The sequence below is a fragment of the Anas platyrhynchos genome, chromosome Z (genome assembly GCF_047663525.1).
Source record: "Anas platyrhynchos isolate ZD024472 breed Pekin duck chromosome Z, IASCAAS_PekinDuck_T2T, whole genome shotgun sequence".
Taxonomy (NCBI): domain Eukaryota; kingdom Metazoa; phylum Chordata; class Aves; order Anseriformes; family Anatidae; genus Anas; species Anas platyrhynchos.
The window spans coordinates 56,254,559-56,274,164 of NC_092621.1; the positions used below are offsets into that span (position 1 = coordinate 56,254,559).

At 42.1% G+C, this 19,606-nt stretch overlaps 1 protein-coding gene across 3 annotated transcripts in view; it reads left to right on the forward strand.

Moving 5' to 3' along the window:
• Positions 1-793: 793 nt before the first annotated feature.
• Positions 794-19,606, forward strand: part of LNPEP (leucyl and cystinyl aminopeptidase) — a 61,903-nt gene continuing 43,090 nt past the window's right edge. Inside the window, exon 1 of one of the 3 annotated variants that reach the window (XM_038170913.2) lies at positions 794-1,100. Coding sequence is in view for 1 of the 3 variants with exons in the window: in XM_027446142.3 (XP_027301943.3) it covers positions 1,082-1,100 (19 nt within the window). In the remaining 2 variants the exon portion in view is untranslated. Of the gene's footprint in view, positions 1,101-7,420; positions 7,440-19,606 lie in introns of those variants that run through there. The other 2 variants (XM_027446142.3, XM_038170914.2) reach the window with 2 other exon arrangements.

A 19,606-nucleotide genomic window follows, 5' to 3' on the forward strand; every position in this document is an offset into this window, starting at 1 on the left:
TGGTGAAAGGAAGTGATTGAGAGCTCAAAAAAGTCACCCAGGCCTCTCTGCAGCCTCTGTGTGACACCGTGTAGGATCCCAGCGCTGCAGAGTCAGCTGTGGTCTTATTAATGCTTTGTTAATGTATTTAAATACAGGTCAGGCAGGGTTAGTGCTTAGAAAAGTAGCCTCTCAGGACATTTAAAGCTGTGAAATGAAATGCTTTTCTGTTTTAATAGTTTGTTAACATAAAGCGTTTCTTACAAGGAGGGGCTGTTGTGATGTCTTATTATGAGGGGTGTCACGCTGCCGCTGTGAGAGGATCGCAGCGAATGGTCACTGAAACCATACAGCAGCGTGCCTAGCGTTAGAGCTAGTGTTTAGCTTTAAATGTGAAATATCTCTAACACCCAGTTTGTGCTATTGGGGTGCCAAGGTAGGTAAGCCACTGAGGTGTGGACAAGTGCCTGTACGGGTTTAGGAAGCAGTGAGCACAGGAGTGGTAACGGGGCTCTAGCTCTTGTGTGCCTCAAGCCCTGTCAGAGAGCTGAGGAAGAAACATAGGGCCAGACTTTGCTTTTATCTATTTATTTATTTATTTTTGGGGGCAGAACAAACAGGGGGGCCTTTAAATCCCGAGCCGCCGGCCCAAACTCGCCGCCTGGCAGCGCACAAGACGGCACTTTAGGCCGGCAGCAGGGGACGGGGGACGGGCAGGCAGGGAGACACCGCAGCCCGCAGGCCTCTCGGCGGCCTGCGCCCCGCAGCCCCCGGCCTCCATCGCAGCCCTCCCGGCCGGCAGGAGGCGGCGGGGCCCCGGGGGGCCGCGGCCTGGGCCTGCCTCGCCGGCGGAGGGGCGGCGCCGGGCGGGGACCGCGGGCGGCCCGGGCTGAGCCGCGCAGGGCCGGGCAGGGCAGGGCAGGGCAGGGCAGCGCCCGGCCGGGGAGCGAGCATGCGGCGGCGGCGGGGGGAGGACGGGTGAAGAGCGGCGGCTGCGCCTCCTCCTCTTCCTCCTCCCTCCTCCTTCTCCTCCTCCTCCTCCTTCTCCGCTCGTCTCGCCAGGGCTTCGCCGCCGGGGCTGCGGGAGGAGCCGGGCAGGAAGATGGAGCCGTTCCCCAGCGGTGAGTACGGCGGCCCCCTGCCCGCGGCTTGGGACGTGGCTGCGGGGCTTGGTGTTGGCAGGGTGCGGGAGCCTCCTCCTCCTCCTCCTCCTCCTCCTCCTCGTCCTCCTGCTCCGTGCTCGCAGCCTGCCCGGTGCCCTGGGCCCGGAGCGAAGCGGGGGCAGCCCAAGATGGAGCCGAGCATCCGTCCCGCACCTCGGGCGCCGGGCAGAGTTTGTGACAGATCCAGGGGAAATAAAAAAAAATAAAGGCAAACTCTTCTCAAACTCTTCGCAGATCCACTAAAGCTGCAACTTGTGCACCGCATGGTTTGAAACCAGAGGGCTAGCAGCCAGAGCTGCGGGGTTATGTCGTTGGTTTAACTAGCAATGTTGGCTCCTTTTTTTTTTTTTTTTTTTTTTTTTAACGGCACCTCTGTGTTAGGCGATGTTGTAACTGCAGCTTGTACAAGCAGTTGGTATTTTGTTTTTGTCCTTAATCCTGCCTTTCGGTCCCTCAGCTAGCTGCAGTCACCGAGTTGTAGCCTACACTCCCGTAACGAGCCTCCCTCCTCAATGCACTTGGAGAGGGAATTGCTTCTAAAGTCGTCTTTTTCCCCCCCTTTTTTTTTAAGAGAGGCAACCGTCGTGTTGCTGTGGCTTTAAGGTCTGTTTGTCATAACCCTGTTCCTGGGTTGTGCAACAGAACACCAAAAAGGTCTGTCTGCGCTTCAGCTGGGGAAATGGAAGTGGTGTGGTGGCCTGAGCACGCAGCTCGAGGGTGCTTTCTGCCCCTGCTGAGGAGTGACGGCCGGGCAGTCATGCACACAGCCTCCTGACGGTGCCCTGAACTGAAAGCTGTGGCCCAGGGCTGGTGGTGACACTGTTGGGGAGATGACCTGGAGCTGGGCTGGCTTTAGGCAATGAATTTCCTCCAGAAAGCTGCCTCTGCTGGAAGGGGGACTTAAAGAGAATGTGCAAAGACTAGAGCAGAGATGTTGCTTGTTATCTTGATGATCTTTGTGTGTGTTTGGTGCTCAACAGCAGCTGCTGAAATCTGAAGTGGAGGCTTACACTACTATTTTTTTTTTTTTTTTGAATGGAGTATTTGTTTCAGGGCTGGTGGTCTGGAAGGCAGATCTGTAGGCATCAAATCTTTCAAGCAGGCTGTGATGCACAGTAACCGAGAGGTTTTTGGTTTGGTCTTACACGGTAGTAATGAGTTCTTTTTCAATCTATATGTTGACTTCCTGTGTGAAGTGCTGTGTAAACTCAGAAGGAAAGATGACTATCGCAGGAAGCTGAAAATGTTATGTTAGTAGCTCTTGAGCTCTCTGGGGCTCTTACCTTTGTAAAACAGAAAGAACAGGTTGGATCTTAAGGTTTTCATGGAGCAGTTTAGTTTCCCTTGCAGAAATTAATACCATTTAATCTCCCTTTTAAAAATTACATATAGTATTTAGTCTCCCTCCTTTTCTTCTTTGATATCACGTTGTCCCACCTCTTCACTAGTAGCCTAGGTCCAGTCTTGGTTGGTGAGATCTCTGCACCCTTTCTCTCCTTCCTGGGGGTGTAGGTGGAGGTATGTTTGAGGTCTGTAGCGGTGGAGGGACACCTCATCACAGATCTATTCTTAGGGCCTGGAATAGCTGAATTAGTAAATGTTTCAGGAACATTTGTGTTACTAATAGCATTTTATTTTTGATCCAAATTCTTCTATTTTAGGTAACTGTTCTTAATTTGAGACTTTTCCAGAAAAGTGAGTAGTTAGTGTAATTAGAAGTGCATGCAAGGCTTCATGTTTGTTGCATGTGAATTTTTTTCTATTTTGTGTGATCTCAAATCCCTCTAAATTGGGAACTGCAAAATAGTGAACATAACTCATTAATTCTGACTAGTAACTTGTTACCTAAACTGTTTCACAATAACAAAAAAAAGAAGAAGAAAGAAAAAGTGAAATGTTTCCAGTGATAAATGGGTAAATGAAATTCTGACTAACAGGGACATGTTATGTAATTTGGGGCATGTCTCTTTTGGACAATACTGCAAAATATTTTGCAAGTCTTCTGTTTTTACTCTTAGGTTATATATATTTCTGAAAGGCCATTTCACCATTTCCTGTTTAATACCTTAAACTTTAAACTTTTTTCCCCATTTGACATACAAGGAAGACGTAGAAACACTGCAACAGTGTGTTTATCACTTAAGATAGGTGATGTGCAAAATCAAGGAAGTACACAAAGAGTCATTTGCGATGTTATGCTGAAATGCAAACAACAATCACTTTCACTAACTTTTTTGAACCATGTTAATCTTTTCACAGCAAATGGAAGCTTTAAATGAAAGCTCATTACATAGCTGAACTGATGAACAAAATAAAAAAGTTCTCATGGGAATAAGTGCAGAATCCTTTTGCAGAAGGAAAAAAAAAAGCCAAGCAAGGTAGCAAAATAATTTGTGGAAGAAAGTAATTTGCGAAATTTATTTCAGCTTGTTCCTGCCAATGCTGAAATGTTTTCCTTCATTGTGTCAGTAGTGCTAGGAAAAACATACAGGAGATTGCAGGAGCTTGTTCTGTGTGCATAGCCTAAGTATTGGGGTATGCCTAAGTATATGCTTACACTTAACTGTCATGTTGTATGCTGTTGTGTCACGGACCAGAAGGCCTCTTGTTTGTTTAGGACTTAACAGCACAGGTTAAAGCAAGACTGAACAATCTGTTTTAGCAGGATGATAAATAAAAAGTCTAAGATGTCTGTTCTAAGTGCCTTTTTTCTTCCTTGTTTTTACATATCCCAACATTTTGCTTTAATCAAATATTACCAACAAAAAATTTCTGCTTCCATTTATATGTTTCTAAACACGTCTCACATTGTTCAAATCCATGCTGCTAGACGGTGTTTTTCCACAAAGCCATGTTGTAACATCTGTAGCTTGTGTTCCTGTGTCAGCTAAGCTAACCTAGAACCCCTTTTCTCAATGAGCTGGTTATTTGTTTGCTTCTACTGCACTCCTGTGAAGTCTCTGTCTAGCAGCGAATGCTTGGAAATAAGTGAAGTAATTCAGATACAGCCTGTGTAGCTGAGAGAGGTCTTCCCTCTCCTTGCTGCATTACTGTATATACACAGACAGAGAATGACGTGCTCTGTTCTGCTGGGACTTCACACTACGAGCTTGGATCTGGATGCATTGTGTTAGCAACATAACTGGGACAGAGTACTCCAGTATCTGTTGTAGAAAGAAAAGTAATTTGATGATCAGAATAAGGAGGGGAGTAGATGAACATATGAAGAGAAAAATAGACTGGAAAGAAATAAATCTGCCCGAAGTGTTTCCTCTTAGAGAGAGCAAACACAGAGTTGGAAAGGAACTGAAAATGCCTTGCCCTGTGAAAACTATGTCTGAAGATCAGAGCATGAATGTTCAGCATGGGTTGCCTGTTAGTACATTTCTGCTGAGGAGATGGTATTCCACTTGCAAGGTCTCTAATGAGTCTAAACTGTTGAAAGCTTTTGTTGAGCTCTCTATCTGTTGTCCGGAAAAGTATTCCGGGACTCTTTTTCTGGCATGGTGGTGCACACATACACGTAGTCCAGCAGCTGTTTGATACTTGCAAGGCCACAGGCACGTGTATGAGATAAAAACCCTATAATGACAGCTATAGAAAATGTTGAGAACTAGTAAAAGATAGGAAAAAAACACAACTGTTGATCAACTAAACAAGCAGCTAATCAGAACATTTTTTATATCCTGTGTGCATGTTAATTACCTACTAAAGAAGCCAAAGTTACCTCTATTTAGTGCATGTCTCTTTTTTTAGTGATGAATTCAGCTCAAGCTTTTCTTTTTCTCCCTCACACAGTGACTTAAATCAAGTCCAGTGAATTTCCAATTTAGCTGGACTCGGAAGGACATTTTTGTTCATGATGTAGAATAGCAGAGATCATGCAGAAGAAAAATACTAGGTTTTCTTTGAGTGAAAGCAATACTAATCCTTTGGCTATGAGACAAGTTTGGCTGCAGGTACTGCTTAGACTTCCTGCCGGGCAGTAGCTTAACATGAGATCCAGTGAATTTTTAAAACACGACAGCGTTTTTAAGAGCTGGGCTTTATGTATCTAAATGTTTAAAGAGTTGTATGTACATGCTAATAGGGGCATTTTCACTATTTTTGGTACTGCATTAAATAGTGGAGGTATTTGAACGTAAATTGTAAGAACCACAAAAATATGTTGTGCCCTGTAGCCAGGAAGAAAGGAAGTGAACAGATGGAGGCTCTTGAAGGGAACGTGGAGGGAGGGAAGAGCCCTAGAAAACTCATCGAGCTGATCACAGAGGTAGGGATTTCAGGGTAATAGGATGTGCTCTGCTCTGCTTGCCTCCCTGAGGCACAGCTGATGTTTTAGCCCATGGTGAGCATTGGCTCATGGAAGAGGCTCAAATAAAATCTCAGTGCCCAGTTTTTTGGTTGGTTGGTTTGGAGTAATGTATGGCTACGCTGATTTTCACTGCAACTGGAGACAGGAGTCCTAGTCCCACAGAAATCTGAGATGTTTTGGTGTTTTCTTGTTACTGTGGAAATAGGGTGTTTTAGTTTTGATTTTTTTTTTTTCCTCCTGAAGTTTCAGTGTGTGGAAGATCCTGTTTTAGTCTTCCCTTGTTGAGCGTGGCTGAGTGCAGAGAGCTGTTTTTGGTCTGTAATCACTCTTTGACAAGGAAGGAATCGATTCTGCAAGCACTCAAGTTCTTGTCTGACTGTACATCCGTGTCACAGTGTCGCTGACTTTTAAGGGGAACCACTTGTGGTTAAAGCTAAGAATGTGCCTCGTTTGCTTACTGCTCCGGGGCCAAGCACTGCTGTAGTTTTAAGCCTTCCTTTTGTATAAAATCTGACACTTGAAAACAATTTCTTCTGCTGTAATAATAAACTGTTAACACATCGATAGTCATTTGTGACTGTTTTTCATGCACATAAAGCAATCTTTCTGGAACAGCCAGGCTTGTATTTGGGGGAGCCCAAAAAGCTTCAGAATCCTTTAAAACCCTCATTGCTTCTAAGCTGAAGCTTCTGCAGGTAAGAGAAAAAGACCAGGAGTAGTTGGCTGTATGAGCTGTCAGTTTTACTATCCAAATTTGTCGCTGACAGGCGTATTAATGAGGTCTTGGCACAATTGATTCTCTTTAAGTATGACGATGAGCATGAGTAAAGTGCTATTCTACAAACAACTGGAAAATGATTAAAGGGACCATCACAAAATACACACTGCATCAAATAAAATGTATATGTGAGGAAGGTAGGAGCTAAATAATGTTGTTTGAAGTGTGCAAACCTGTTAAACTTTAGGGGGAAAAAATAAAAACAATTCAAGGAAACAGTTTAAATTTTCCTTCACGTCTGTCATGATGCTGTGATGCTACTATGACGGTGGTCTGCATTGCAGTGGTGGGAGCGCTGTTTTTGTTCTGCATTATGTACTCTGATTGAGCTAGCAGGCTCCATCACAGCAACTGACTTGTTGGCAACTCCGTTGATTGATTTGGCAAAAGTTCAGGCTGCTGCTGTGCTGGAGGGATGGTGCCTAGAATAGAAGAGGCTACACTAAATGTCAATATCCTTTATGTTCCTTGTGATATTTTTCCCCCCCTTTATGTATGTTAAGCAGTGACAGGTATTAATGGGCAGTATGTGAATGCAGGGAATTATAAGGTAACTTTTCATCTGCAGAAGTAATGGTTGTGGGATTAAGATCAATGAAGGGAAAAAAAAAACAACAAAACACTTGTGGAGCAGAACTTAATCCTTAGTTTAAGGGGTTGTGTCATTGACAGGTCTGTGATTTACAAAAATTATGCTAAATAAAAGACAGTGATTAGAAATATGCTTCCTCTAGAGAGGAACTGAGTTGTGTCCCTCTCCTCCTGTTGTACCTCTTCCTCTCACCTTGTTATTTTCTTCCTTGTCTTGGCAGCAGTTTGTGTTTTGAAATACGTGTAAATCTAGTAATAGTGGTGCAGCCAAGGATACCTACATTTCTGGTCAGAGCAACCCAGCGTACACACAAGACTGAAATACCTGCGGGCAGGCATGGATTGTAGATAGGAGCTCTCGCAGGGCTGGCTCTAGAGTGACCCTGCTGGTATTTCTGCAGAAACCTTCCCCAAACCCTGCAGGGCATGTTTATCTGATGCACAGATCGCGCTGGCACTCTGCGCAGTCAGCAGCTCTCCCACCTGCTTTTTCTGTGGTGACACTGAGTGAAAGAGATGATCCCCCGGGTACCTTCTGAAAAGCGTCTGATATTTGGGCTGTCTCCTTCCCCGTCGAGGTGGTGGCTGTAACGAAGCTGATTTCAAGCTGACAGTGAGTATGTGACAGCTCTTGGAGCAATTTAGATCTCAGTATTTCTTGAGCTACCATGCAGGCATACTGCCTTTTTTCTCTGTTGGAGTGCTTTGTCTTGTCGTAAAGTAAGTCTGACAGATACTCATTTGCTTCTGACTTACAGGTGTTTTTATGCAGTGTATCGTAGGAGTTACCAAATGTGTATTAAGGAAGAGTAGCAATCCAAAAGGCACATCAGGCTTTCTCGTTTGTTGTTGTTGATGGGTTTTCTTGTTTGTTTTAGACAGTGCTCAGGATGAGAGGGTTTGATAGCTGGAATTTACTGCTTAGGAAAACAAACAAAGCCAACTAGGCAAGCACTGGGCTGTATGCAGCCTTACAGCTTGTCTAACAATCCACTAGCTGCAGAGTTCTCTATTTTATTTCTACTGAACAGCTGATAACTGGCTGAGAAATCTTTTGTAACTTAGCTGTGAACAGCCTGGTATTCATCAGCCATGGCTATATGTAGTCAAGCAGACAGTCTACAGCCCCGAATATGGGAGCTTCAGAAGCTGGAGAAATTTAAGACAGCTTCCAGCGAGACCCCAAGGCTGGATGCCTTTTCATTAGATCCCTGTGGTCAAACAGTTTCTATCATTTTAATTGCAAAACATACCCTTGAACAGGTTGGAAACAGGAAGCTAAAAGGCTATCTAATAACATTAGTTTTCAGTGCCCTCTTTCCCTGATGTCCTTGCATTTTGCCCAATCAGTGACTGAGGACAGAGCGCTGCCTTAATGCTGCCGGGACTCGTGTAAGGTTTCCTCTCCCAGCAGCTAAAGAGTAGTGTCACTTAAAACAACCTCCTGCTCTTCCCGTCTCTCTACCTTCCCCCTACTTTTCACTGTGGAAGCCAAAGTCCTGCAGATTGAAAACTGACAACATTTGGCAAAGTGTGAATGGACATGTTATGCCTACGTTGGATATCAAAATCTGGACGAAGCTTGCTCTGGGTAGCTTTAAATTCTCCAGTAATCTCTACTGACCTCCAGGGAAAGTTATGTACTTACTTATTTTTGCCAATCAAACAGCTAAAGGATTCAGTAAATGATAGTCGCTCTCTCTTTTATCTTCTGAAACATTTTATTTTTATTGACAGCAAAAAAGGTAGTGATTTGAAATGACATATCAATAATTGCATGCCAATCTACTTAAAACTTTATAGCTAGATGTTGAAATGTAATTGATTCATGTGGTTCTTCAGTCTGAGGTCTTGCCAAAGAAAATGTGTTTGTGCTTTCCTTAAAAGTCAGGAAAAGGCTTTAAGGAAGTCTTTCAGAAGCACCCAAGACAAATAAACAGAGTCTTAAATGAGATTACACTCTCAGCCCTTGTTTCTTATGGCAATTTAAGATAAGAGAGGGTTTGAAAATACATAACCATGTATTGTTTTAATTTCCATCATACGGCCTTGTTGGTGGAATTTTGCTCTAAGCTACGTGCAGGAGCTTGCTATTGAAATATTTGATCTCACATTTGTAAGTGGAATAAAAATAATTACAAAACAAAAAGGCAAAAGTAGGCCTTCCACTACAGGCAGGAGGAAGGGATGTTGAATAGAGAGAGACCTTGTATGGCTTGGATCTTAGGCTGCCTTGTTTATTTTGGTTTGGAAAGTGGCATTTATCCACCTTTACAATTCAGGAAAAACAGTTCAAGTTAGGATCATACAAAAAATTACGATGTGTTTTTTCCAACCAGCCTATATTCTGTGCATTTTTTGTTTGTCCTTCCCTTGTGACCCAATGAAAGAAGCAGTGATACACACTTAACTGCACAGATTCCTGTAAACCTCGTACCAGTTTGGCTGCTCCTGTAGACTTGCTTGTCTCCTGAAATCAGCCTCTTGCGAAGTGGTGTTTGTCACTAGGATACTGCCAGTACTCTGTGTCTTGGATGGATTTCCTGTAGTGCCTGCCTTTTGGTGGAAGCTCGCAGTAAAATTGTACAGAGGGTCAGCGTGTGTGTTTGCACTTCAGTAATAACACCACAAAAAGCAGCAGAGCCTGTCCTGTTTTTCTATGGCTGCCAAATGGAAATGTCTTTATCTGTGTGAGTGAAGGGTGCTGAGCTCTTAGCTGTAGCTGAAAAACACCCACTTTGCTTCAGTGAGGTTGTGATTTATGTAAGGCTTTTAGAATTTATTCCGCCTGTGTCAATGTGTTCTGTTCTGGTCTCTGTACTGAAGTAATACTGAGAGGACTGGTAAATGCTGCTTTATGCTCACAGCACAAGTGGCTTTGATGTTTCTTGTTCTTCCTAAATGTTTATTATGTTCATTGTGTAAAAGTACATGTATGTTCAGATGTGTGTTTTTGGTCTATTAAAAATGTGTATGTGTGCTCTTGTAACATCGTGGGAGGTAAGGGCATGCTGTTAGCCCACCTATTGCTTCTGTTCAGCAAGGCACATGTATGATATGACGTATTCCTACAGAAATCCTCTTATTTCCTAATATTTCTTGGTTGTGTTCTCTTCTATTGGATTATTCCCTTCTGAGCTCATTAAACCAAGAGAAAGTGATGGCACTGGTCCTGGAGCAGCCTAACTTGGTTGTGTTTTTCAGAAATGTTTTCCTTAAGAAAAGGTTCTAAAAATAAGATTTAACACATTTAAAATAACTGCAAGCATGAAAGCTTTTATTTCTAAGCTGAAATGTATGTGGCTTCCCTCCTATAGAAACATGGGGCTTTTGCCCCCCGTGCACTGCTTGTACCAGTAAATAAAAGTCCTGCTTAAGCTTCCTTCTTGCTGTGGTTTAACCCTGGCAGGTGGCTGAGCCCCACACAGCCTCTTGCTTACAGCCTGCAGTGCGATGGGGAGAGGGCTGTAAGTTACACTGAGCAACCTCGTGGGCTGAGATAAGGACAGTTTAGTAGGTGAGCCAAAAGTCCCACGCACAAGCGAGCAGAACAAGGAACCCATTCACTGCTTCCCCTGGGCAGGCAGGTGCCAGCCACTCACGGCAAGGCAGGGCTCATCACATGCAGTGGTTTGTTGGTAAGACGAATGCCATCACTCCAAATGTTCCCCCTTCCTCCTTTTTTACCCCAGCTTTTACCTCAGGCTCTGCAGGAGCACTGCTCTGCAGCACCGAAATGATTGTTTGGAGGTGTATGTGCTTTATATACCATAGCAGTCATCCATGTACTTACCTACATGGAGCTCTGAATTTGTGGCCTCTCTAGGTGCATAGTAACATATGTAAAAGCTATCTTAGAGAGTAAAGCATGTTCTGGATATTGATTAAATCCCCCCTCTGTGGGCCCTGCCAGCTATGCATATTTAAGAGAAAATTACATTATGAGCATCGCAGTGTGCGCATGTAGCTCTCTATTAGATTGTCCCTGTTCGTTGCCAGTTGCCTTTGAGCCATGCCTGCTGAAAACTAAGAACTTGTAATGCTATTTATGAAGGTTACGGTAGTGGCATGTTAAATCTGAGACACGATTTCAAATGTCACGAAGTTTAGATACGATCTGGTAGGAATAGTAATGTCATCACTTCCAACCTTGTTGGTGTGTGTCCTCTCTCTCCCCCTTCTCTCTCTCAAGGATTAAGACATTTGTTATATTTGCGTGATCCTCAGCGTTAACAACAAAGTGCTGCTGTACGCGATTGCATCATTCCTCACTGTTCCCTTCATTTATGTATTTTTTTAATGTACCATGTTGTGTCATGATGAAAAAACAGTTACAAAACAGGCATAAAAAATTCAGTATTGGCTTTTCAGTGAGAGCTGGCTCTACCAGGTGGGTTTGATGCAGCTGAAATGCTGTCCCTAAGACTGCACTGGTCTGTCCTTTTGCAAGTTGTTTACAGCGTGAAGGGGGAAATAGCCATAATGGTGGGAGGTTTTGCATGAAGTCTGGAGCTAGATAATGCCGGTAAGGCTGGGGGAAGGAAGTGTGTGCTGCTCTCTCATGGTTACTTCCTTGGGGAGGGTGGAGGTGGGAAGTCACTCTCTATTGCAGGCTTCTTGCTGTAGTGTCTGTAACTTTTGTTGTTGTTGTCTTCTGATGCTGAAAACCTCCTGAAAGGAATCCAAGTTTCCTGCATGCTGTTGTGGAGTGCTGCTGTTAGGCCACTAGGAAACATGTTAAGTAGTGCATGAAATGGACAGACAGGTGGGGATTTACCTGCACAGCTCTTAATGATCATCAGAAGTGGACACAGGTCTGTGCACAGCTCTGGCAAGGTCTAAAACTTGGCATTTCTTTTCTTTCTTTCAAATAAAAACACTTAAAGTCCCAAATGGTAAAAGCGGAATAATTTCAACTGGGATTTTAGTAGAGAGCAAAGTCATGTTTCAGTTTCTGTTGTTGTTCATGTTTTTTAAACTTTCAGGGCTTTTTAGCAAGTTGTCTTGGCACGAGGAGCTGGTCATATGAAACTTTCCTTCAAGAGACTTTATTGTATATGTATGGACCAAGAAAGACATTTGTGGGCCCAGTCTGCTCTTCTGGTAGTGGATTCCTGTGGGTCTCTCTTGTATCACTGTTTTCAGAGGGTACTTGAATATCTTCTTTGTTTTTTTCAACGTTGACTTCGTACTGTAACAGAACCAGTCTTTTTTGTGTTGGCTCAACAGCCCTCGATTGTAGGTATGAATTGCTGTGGAACCAACTGGGATGCTTGTGAGGGAGTATGGAAAATCATGTAAGCCCTTTTTGTTAGCCAGTGAGATCCCTAAGCTGTTTTGAGGCGGTTTGAGCTCACTCTCTGATGCCCCATTCTGAATGATTCCTGTCTCCTGCCTCTGTGTAGTGACTGAACGCAGCTCGAAAATTCAGAATAGGGCCTGTAATGTTTCCATAGACGTTTCCATCCAAAGCAAATATTTGCAGCCATGCCTCGGTCCTATTTATAATGAAGAAGTTGGCACGAACATTTAATGAGCACATGCTCGTGCACAGCTCTGATTTTCCTCGTGTCTGTCTGAGGAAAACCGTCACTGTGGAGGTGCTGTCAGCTCAGGGGCTTCCTCCCGCAGATGGAAGATGTGGGTATGTGCCTGCATCTACATGAATAAACCTCAGAGCTGGGATATCCATCAGGCTTTTGCGTGCCCTTTGGCAAGGAGTCGTGGGTGTGTTTGTTGGATCCTGCTCGTCTGGAGAAGCTGCACTCGAGCCACCTCTGGAAGCCCCAAAGGAACTGGGGCCTGGTCGCATGTGGGTGCACTTGGGACCTCTGAGTGCTGCTTTTTGCATGATCCCTGGGAACTGCAGTTTTTTGACAGGCTAGGTTCTCTGATATGACCTATAACTTCTGGAGTTACATTCTTCTCATGTGTGTTTTTTTTTCTTAGAGAGAGAGTTCCCTTTGCCATTCTGCTGTCCCGTCTCCAAGATGGTGGGTTAAAGGAGGGCAAAGTGATTTCAAGGAGGATTTCTGATTCCCCTGAAATCCCACCAGCTATTTGTATCCTTGTTTTTTAGCTGACTGAGGGATATAAATGTATGTTTTCTCGCTGTGAAGAGATGTTGATTTTCAAATTATGTGAATGGCATTGCATGCTTTCTTATTTTAGCAACAGCAAATAATTGCTCTGTATAGCATTAAATTATAATCTTTTCCTCAGAAGGAATTTGAGATGCGTGGAACAGTTAGGGTGACTTGGGAAGGAAAACTGTAGTCAGAATCTTAGCATGACTAACATGCTTGCTGGTATTAGCTTTCTTTGCTGAACACGCTACTTTGAAAAGATTAAATGAGCTTTTCTCTCTTTTAAATAAACAGATAATACTTTCTATTTTTTTATAGACTAGTTGGAGACAGCCCAAAGCACAACAGTGCAAGGAGGTACTTAACATCATAGAAAAGAGCAACTAAACTGATGTGACAAGAAGTAATGATCATAAACCAAGAACTAGTAGGTTTAGAGCAGGCTGAAAAGATTTTACTTCCTGAGAGAGATGGATAAAGCTCTGTGTTACGAGTTTATGTGATTATTTTCTGCTTGTGATAAGCAATCTGAAATACTTTCATTGTTGACAAGGGAAAGTTCTCTTCAAAACTGGAATGATAAAGAAATGGCATCCAGATTGTGATCGAGTAATACTATGTATACTATTTCATTTTCTTTTAATATATTAAAGTCTATAGACAGTCTTCTACTGTGTATAATGTAAAATTGGATATTTATGATTCACTTTTAAAGAAAATGAAGAATAGAAAGGATACTGCTCTGTTGAATTGTTTCACTCAATATATCTAGTGGATATTTATCCACTAGAAGAAATGTAATACAATCTTCAAGTGGTGATAAAGGGTGACCCTAAGCACTGCTCCTACAAAATCTAGCTTTGCTGCCAAAGGAGGGAAAACATGTAGATTTTTTTCTTGTGCACTGCTCCAGTAACAAATAGTTGTATCTTTTGAAGAGGAGACTTCATAACTAAGGGTTTTTTTTTTGTTGTTTTTTTTTTTAGTTTCTTATGTGTGTAAATCTTATACTGTATGCACACAGTGATTTGAATGCCCTGAATCTAGGAATTTACGGTTGTCATCTCTATGATCCATGCTGTGTGTCCCTGCGTGGAACTTCTACGTGAGCTTCAGAGCTAGAAATCTCATAACACAAGGAATTCACTTTATATATAGACCATGAACAAATAAAATTTTTTCCACCACCCCCTTTCGTGTGTGGATGGGGGGGAAATCCAGAAATATTACTGCTTGTCTGATGCACTGAAGCACAAGTTTTTGGTTAGGATTTTGCATAGGTTTCCCAGTATATGCAGGGTTATTACATGAGAACTTCAAGTGTCCTGTGCCAGTGCCCTCCTACTCTTTCTACAAGTGACTTCCTGTGTCCCAGGGAGCTGTGTCTGTGTACTGCACGTGAAAATAGCAACAGGGATTATTTACTGGCTGTGCTGTAAATCAGTTGTCCACGGGCAAAATCTAGAAATCGTGTAGTGCTTCTGTTGGGAGGTATTGCGGAAACGCAACAAAGCAGTTTTTAAATTTAGTATTTGATATTTAAGTACTTTTTTTCCACTTAAAGGTTTTTTATTACTTCCTCCAAAGCCTTGAGGCATTTATTTGCTCTGTGCTTCTCCAAGTAGTGTTTACATACATTCTTTCAGTGCTGTCCTCCTTGATAATGTCTTTTCCCTGCTTAGCTGCTTAAATATTCAGATGCATGCATTTGGCAGTACAGCATTTTCAGGCATTGCCGTAGGCACCTCAGTGTTGATTGGTCACAAAACAAGGCAGCAACAAGGAAGAATTTTTAATTGGTCTAAATAAAAGAGCATCAAGTTTTGCTTCTTGTATAAATACAGATGCATTACTCATGTTAACGCTACTGAATTTTTGCTTCCCACATTTGATTGACCAGGACTATAACTATTAAGTATTACGTGTCATGGCATTGTGCAAAGAAATTGAATGTGTTTCTGGGAATTTTTGTGATTTTAGGCAGTATTTTTTGACAGCTGTGGTAAACCTGGAGCTCAGTTGTCAGGCACTTGTAAGAAGCAGTACAGTAGCAGGCAGTAATTGTTGTGGAGCTCCAGTGTGCAAACAAAGTCTCAACCATACCATTAGCTCAAAAGAGAGGGTTAGGGCAGAAGTGGGGGATAGAGGAAAGAAATTACGCTCCAAACCATCATATCTGGACAGGCGATCAGAGTTCTCGGGCTGTATCCTGTCAGCTGGGCCTCACTGCCTAGTGTTAACTGTTGGTATATTTGGACGCTGTACAGGGGCAAGGATTGCTTCTTGTGACTGGGAGAAGGAAGAAAAGTTTCTGATTAGTATTTAGTTATTAGTAGTAGTAATTAGTATTTAGTAATTTAATAACTATTTGTTTTGAGACTAGTGTCAGTTTTTACACTTGCTCAAACCTTTACAAGTATTTTAACTATTGAAAGGATTTCTGCATTGGAGTGTTTGCTTTTTTGTGTGTGTGTAATGTGTTGTATGTCAAATACATTGCTAACAGTGGAATCTAAGACCTACGAAAGTCTTTAAAAGCCTACGCGCAGTCTAAGGACTCACTCAGCACTCAGGTTATTTCTGAAAGGAGCACCAAGTCCTCAGCCTCTGTGCAGGCAAGCTGAGGTGCTGTGTCAGAGGGGCAGAGCTGAAGTTAGTTAGAAAGGGGATGGCTTAGAAGTGAAGGGAAATCTCTGCTTAGAAACTAAAGTAAGGCAAGAGTTTGTTCAGAGTTCTTGACCAGCCCGTGCTCTTAAATAAGGAAACACAAGTGAACTCCTCTGGCTACTGCCGCAGAAAATAGGCGTACGGTGCTTGTGGTGAATCTGCCCATGACTCTGCCCACCTCAGAGGAGTAGGACAAGCCTTGAACAGGGTCACATTTTCAATCATTCATCTTCTGGGTAGCAGTAAGAGGAAGCCCCAGACCTGCTTCCTCAAGAAGAGGAACAAAGAAGGGAACGCAGAGCTCACAACTCTCTCTGAGATATCTTGGACACAGGTGCTAGGGAAGGATGGAGGATGAAGGATGGAGGATTTGGGGGATGTGGTGAGAGGTCAATATTATCTCTGTTAAGATGTGGAAGTGGTGATCCAGGAAAGGGAATAGACACAATGATCTTCATTATGTGCTGTTCCACTGGGTTTTAATAGTTGGAAATGCAAAGAAACTGAGAAAGGCTGTAAAAGTTTAGCAGTCGACATGATGAGATCTGATAACACTCACCTTGAAGTGGTGAGTGATCAGTGAACGAGACCAGAAGGTGCTAATGGTAAGGTAAAGAAATTGTAGGCTCGGCTTCAGGTTTCTGCACATTTTGTGGAGAACAGGACAACATGCAAAGACTGGACTGACCATCAGTTGAGGTGGCTGTCTGTGACAGGACTGGGCTGCATGGCTCCGCTGACTCTGGGCAGTGCTAAATCACTCCTGTCATGCCTTTAGATTCAGCAGGGATGGCTGCGAACTCACCTTGATGGGTAAGAGAGGTGGTCTCCTTTTCAGCGTCTCAACAGGCGATGAAGTTACTGTGTGCTGAGTGTTTGGGTTGATCGAAAGGCTCCACCCCAATCCTCCTGTCCCAGCTGTAGACATTAGGGTGGTAGGGTCTGTTTATTTGCAGTGTTTGTTCAAGCTAACTGTTTAAAATTTGTGTTCTGCTTCATTGATGCACTCCATACTTGGAAAGCATGCTTTTCTTTCACAGCTCCTGATGCAGCATCAAAGTATGAATTAATTCAAAGTCCATTTGGATTTGAGTAATTGACTTGTGTCTTTTGTATAATTCTTTGTTCAGGTCATGACGTGAGAATGGTTCACCTCAGCAAGCAACCAGTCCTAAGGCTAGAGATACGTCGACAGCTATTAGAAGTGCTGCCAGTTTATCTATCACATTTGCTGCTACTGGCTGAGGGGACTTCTCTTGTCCATAATTCCTGAGATTATTAATTATTTCTAAAGCATTATGCTCCAGGCTTCTTACAAAAGTGAGGTTAATACTGAGTTGGTCAGCAGGTTTTGAAATTAACAGCACAGAAGGCACCTCTGATGCTGCATCCAAACGCTGAGAGGCTGAAGAAGGCTGTAGGTGGGAGGAGCTTTATTGCTCTTAAGTACATGTAGACTTAGGTTGTTGGCCTATGCAGCCAGGAAATCAACACTTATATTTGTATTCATTGGGAGCTTTGTGTAGGGGAAAAAACAGATTTCATGTAGTGGTTGAGATAATGTCACCCACGTGTTCAAATCCTGTGCAAGAGATCTTAACATACAGCATACAAATAGGACATAATAGACGGATATGAATTTGGGTGCTACATAAATAAAAAGGGAAGGGGGAATTAGAAGCAGCAACGTTGCCCTAGTATTCATCACTTTTAAGCATTTTATTCTTATAGTCTTATTTTCTCTTACATTAGTCTATTGATACAAAATAGTGTAAAAGTAGTACGTTTTAACTTTTGTTTCTTGATTTATTTTTTTTTTCGTCTTACCTCATTTGCTGAAGTGGTGAAGTGGGGTAGAGTGTTTGAAACACTTCCTTCCCAGCTTGATTCATGAAACTCCTTCCTAACTCACCTGATTATGCAGTTCACAAATAGCATTAACTAGGGGAGTTGACGTTATTTTGTCTGTATATTTTGAAAAAAAAAAATCAAGCTGCTTTCTTTGAAAATGTTAACTATGAAAGTTTAAATGTTCATTTTCAAAGGCTACCAATTCAGATGTTTAACTGGATATTTAACAGCTAAGTGCCTGACTTCCCTGTAAGCCGAGGCTATTTTATTGCTTTAAACTGATGAAAAGATACTGGGTAAGTTGTACCTGTTGTCTTAACCTCAGACATTGGTTTGCAGCGATGAAAATTCTGATCAGTGGTGTCTGGAACCAGAGATTTGTAATTGGCTGAAGAAAGCGGTCTCCACTGAGAAGATGATTGCACTTTCTGAGATATTTCTCACTTTTAGTATTTGTATAGAATTTCCAGTGCAGGATGTAGGATCTCAGCTTTCTGCAAAGTGCTCTTGTATATTAGTTTTAGCACCTGTGAAATTGAACCTGTGTTTTGCAATGGTCTTCTGGGCTGCCAGTCTCCGTTCCTTCCCCTCACCTACAGCAGGAAAAATAACTGCAACAATAGTTTTGGCTGATAATAAAATGAGGATTTGGAAGAAGATGTACAGTGAGTCCAGTATGGGGTGCACAAGTATGGGCGAGTGATTGTCTCTTCCATGAAAGATTTAATGCTGTGCAGTTCAGGTTTTTAGAGATTAATTCATTTCCTGCTAAGCCGTATTGTTAGTAAACTGACATCAAGAGGAGCAAATCTGGCCTGAGAGGTTTTATTTTTACAATTCAATGATATATGTAGTAAGTAGCTCAATGAAAGTTAAGGCTTATGGCTTTGATTAGGTAAATGTGGAAGATGGGTCTATGCCAAAATGAGTCAACAAAAACTTTAAACTGTATATTATTTTGCTTTTCTAGAGCAGCGTTCCTGAAATTTTAATCAGGACGTTTCAGAGAGATGTGAAGCGTTAGCAGAACATTTTCCTCTCCTTGTCCGCCTTTTATTTGAGGCTGTCAATGAAGGTTTGGGGATAGACAATTCAGGAGACAGTACGTTAATCTTTTAATAGTTTTGCCAAATTCTCAGTGTCCCAAATGTCTAGACTCACGTCTTAGACAACTCTTCAATGTGAAAAAATACATTTTTCTTCCCAAAGTCAAGTTTAGCCTTTTTCTTCTGCCACGTGTTACGAATATTTTTTTTCTAATCACATGCTTAACGGTTTGTGTACTTAAAATGTACAATTTAAACATTGGTTTAATTTCAACAAAGCCATATAATCCTTGAAAGTTTTATGGGTATCATCTATGCTGTTTTCCCCTACCTTGTTTTCCTCTGTCCTGTTTTCAAACTATGTAATGCAAGTTCCTCTTCTATCTTTCACACATCTTATGTGTGAAAAATTTCACTATGTAAATCTAAAATAGGTATATTTTCGGTTTTGCCTCTCATAAGTACAGATGAATACTGTACTGTAACATGTTTATCCTTTTCCTTAAAGAACAGATTTTGCAGCAAATATGCATTATTTACAAATAAATATCACAAGTTTTGTAGTGCTAGGTATACATATATGTTTGCATAGAGAATATTAGAGACATTGTAGCTCAGAAAATTGTATGGCTTTATCTTGTCTGTAATAGTGTGGGGTTTTTTGATAGCGTAATGCTTCCAAAACTTCCAATACACAATGCAAATAGCGTATCTTGTTTTTCAGATACGATAAAATGAAACTTAATTCACTAAGTAAAATACGAGTATAGGTTTTACAGCAAATATTCTTCTGACATCTAATTTTCAAGCTTTTTTTCTTTCATGGACAACAGTTACACGAACAGTTATACTTCAGTTTATGCTGAAAATGCCGCTTTTGATACAGAAGAGTGCAGTGACTTCACATACATTGTTACTTCCACAGTTTTATCATTGACTCTTCCTTGTGCCATGATGTTAGTTACTGAGAGGGATTAAATCATTTCAAAAACAGTAACATTTGTACTGCCTTTGTGTACATTATTACATATTTATATACATATACCTTTATGCTGTTTGCCTAATCTGAAGAGTGTAAGTGTTGCCAGTGTTTCACCACTGATTCTAGCAAATGGGACCATTACATAAAC